This window comes from Malurus melanocephalus, unplaced genomic scaffold, assembly GCF_030028575.1.
Source record: "Malurus melanocephalus ecotype Western Australia unplaced genomic scaffold, MMel_1.1 scaffold_2344, whole genome shotgun sequence".
NCBI classification, from domain to species: Eukaryota; Metazoa; Chordata; class Aves; order Passeriformes; family Maluridae; genus Malurus; species Malurus melanocephalus.
This window is the reverse complement of record NW_026625576.1, coordinates 8,127-9,433: the sequence shown is the minus strand read 5'-3', so window position 1 is coordinate 9,433 and position 1,307 is coordinate 8,127. Positions and strand designations below refer to the sequence as shown.

The window sequence follows — 1,307 nt, the reverse complement described above, 5'->3', positions numbered from 1 at the left end:
CCGTGTCCCCGTGTCCCGTGTCCCCATGTCCCCAGCTGTCCCCATGTCCCCGTCCCGTGTCCCCATCCCCGATGTCTCCATCCCGTGTCCCCACTGTCCCCGTCCCGTGTCCCCAGTGTCCCCAGGTGCACTCAGAGCTGTCCCCGTGTCCCCATCCCGTGTCCCCGCTGTCCCCATGTCCCCATGTCCCCATGTGGTGTCCCCATGTCCCCATGTCCCGTGTCCCCGCTGTCCCCATGTCCCCATGTCCCGTGTCCCCATTGTCCCCGTCCCGTGTCCCCGTGTCCCCATGTCCCCATGTCCCGTGTCCCCATGTCCCATGTCCCCATGTCCCGTGTCCCCGCTGTCCCCATGTCCCTGTCCCCGTGTCCCCATGTCCCCATCCCGCTGTCCCCATGTCCCCATGTCCCCATGTCCCGTGTCCCCACCAGATGCCGCGCGCGTCGGGCCAGTCTCGGGCCATGCCGGACGCCAGCAGCAGCGGTGACACGGGTTTGTCGAACAGGAAGTGATCGTCGATCAGCTGCTGCTGCTCCTGCTCCGTCATGGCCTTCAGCGGGTAATACTTGCCCTTGAACTCTCCCTCCAGGCTGTTCAGGGCTGCGGGGGGCGTGGTCAGCGCGGGGACACGCCCCCGGACACACCCAACAAAGAAACCCCACCTGGACACGCCCACGGACACACCCAATGAAAAAAACCCACCTGGACATGCCCACGGACACGCCCAACAAAAAAACACCCACCTGGACACGCCCACGGACACGCCCAATGAAAAAAACCCACCTGGACACGCCCCCGGACACGCCCAACCAAAGAAATCCCACCTGGACACGCCCCCGGACACACCCAACAAAAAAACCTCACCTGGACACGCCCCCCGGACACGCCCAGGTCACACCCAGCCATGCCCAGCTGGTAAAACCCACCCCGGCCACGCCCACCAGCCAAAAAAACACCTGGACACGCCCCCGGCCACGCCCAGCTGGTGAAACCCCCACCCAACCACACCCACCCACCTTAAGCCCACGCTTTGGGCCACACCCATGATGGCCACGCCTATTTAGGCCCCTCCCTTTGTGCCCACACCCACTCAGGCCACTCCCCTTCAGACTCCGCCCACTCAGGCTCTGCCCCATTGGATCCGCCCAAAACCCCAGACCATGCCCAATTGGACCACGCCCACCCAAATCACACCCACCCGAGCCACACCCACATAAACCACACCCACCCAAACCACACCCACCACACCCCGCTCCTTCAGGCCCCGCCCACTGAGGCCCCGCCCCCATCCCCACCCCTCAAACCAC

General features: G+C 65.0%; 1 protein-coding gene across 1 annotated transcript in view; it reads right to left on the bottom strand.

Annotated features, from left to right (window-relative positions):
- Positions 1-1,307, bottom strand: part of LOC130587731 (creatine kinase M-type-like) — a gene marked incomplete at its 3' end in the record, with an annotated part of 10,694 nt that overhangs the window by 3,277 nt on the left and 6,110 nt on the right. Inside the window, exon 4 of the mRNA XM_057388706.1 lies at positions 368-702. Within this exon, the coding sequence (XP_057244689.1) occupies positions 368-702 (335 nt within the window). The remainder of the gene's footprint in view (positions 1-367; positions 703-1,307) is intronic.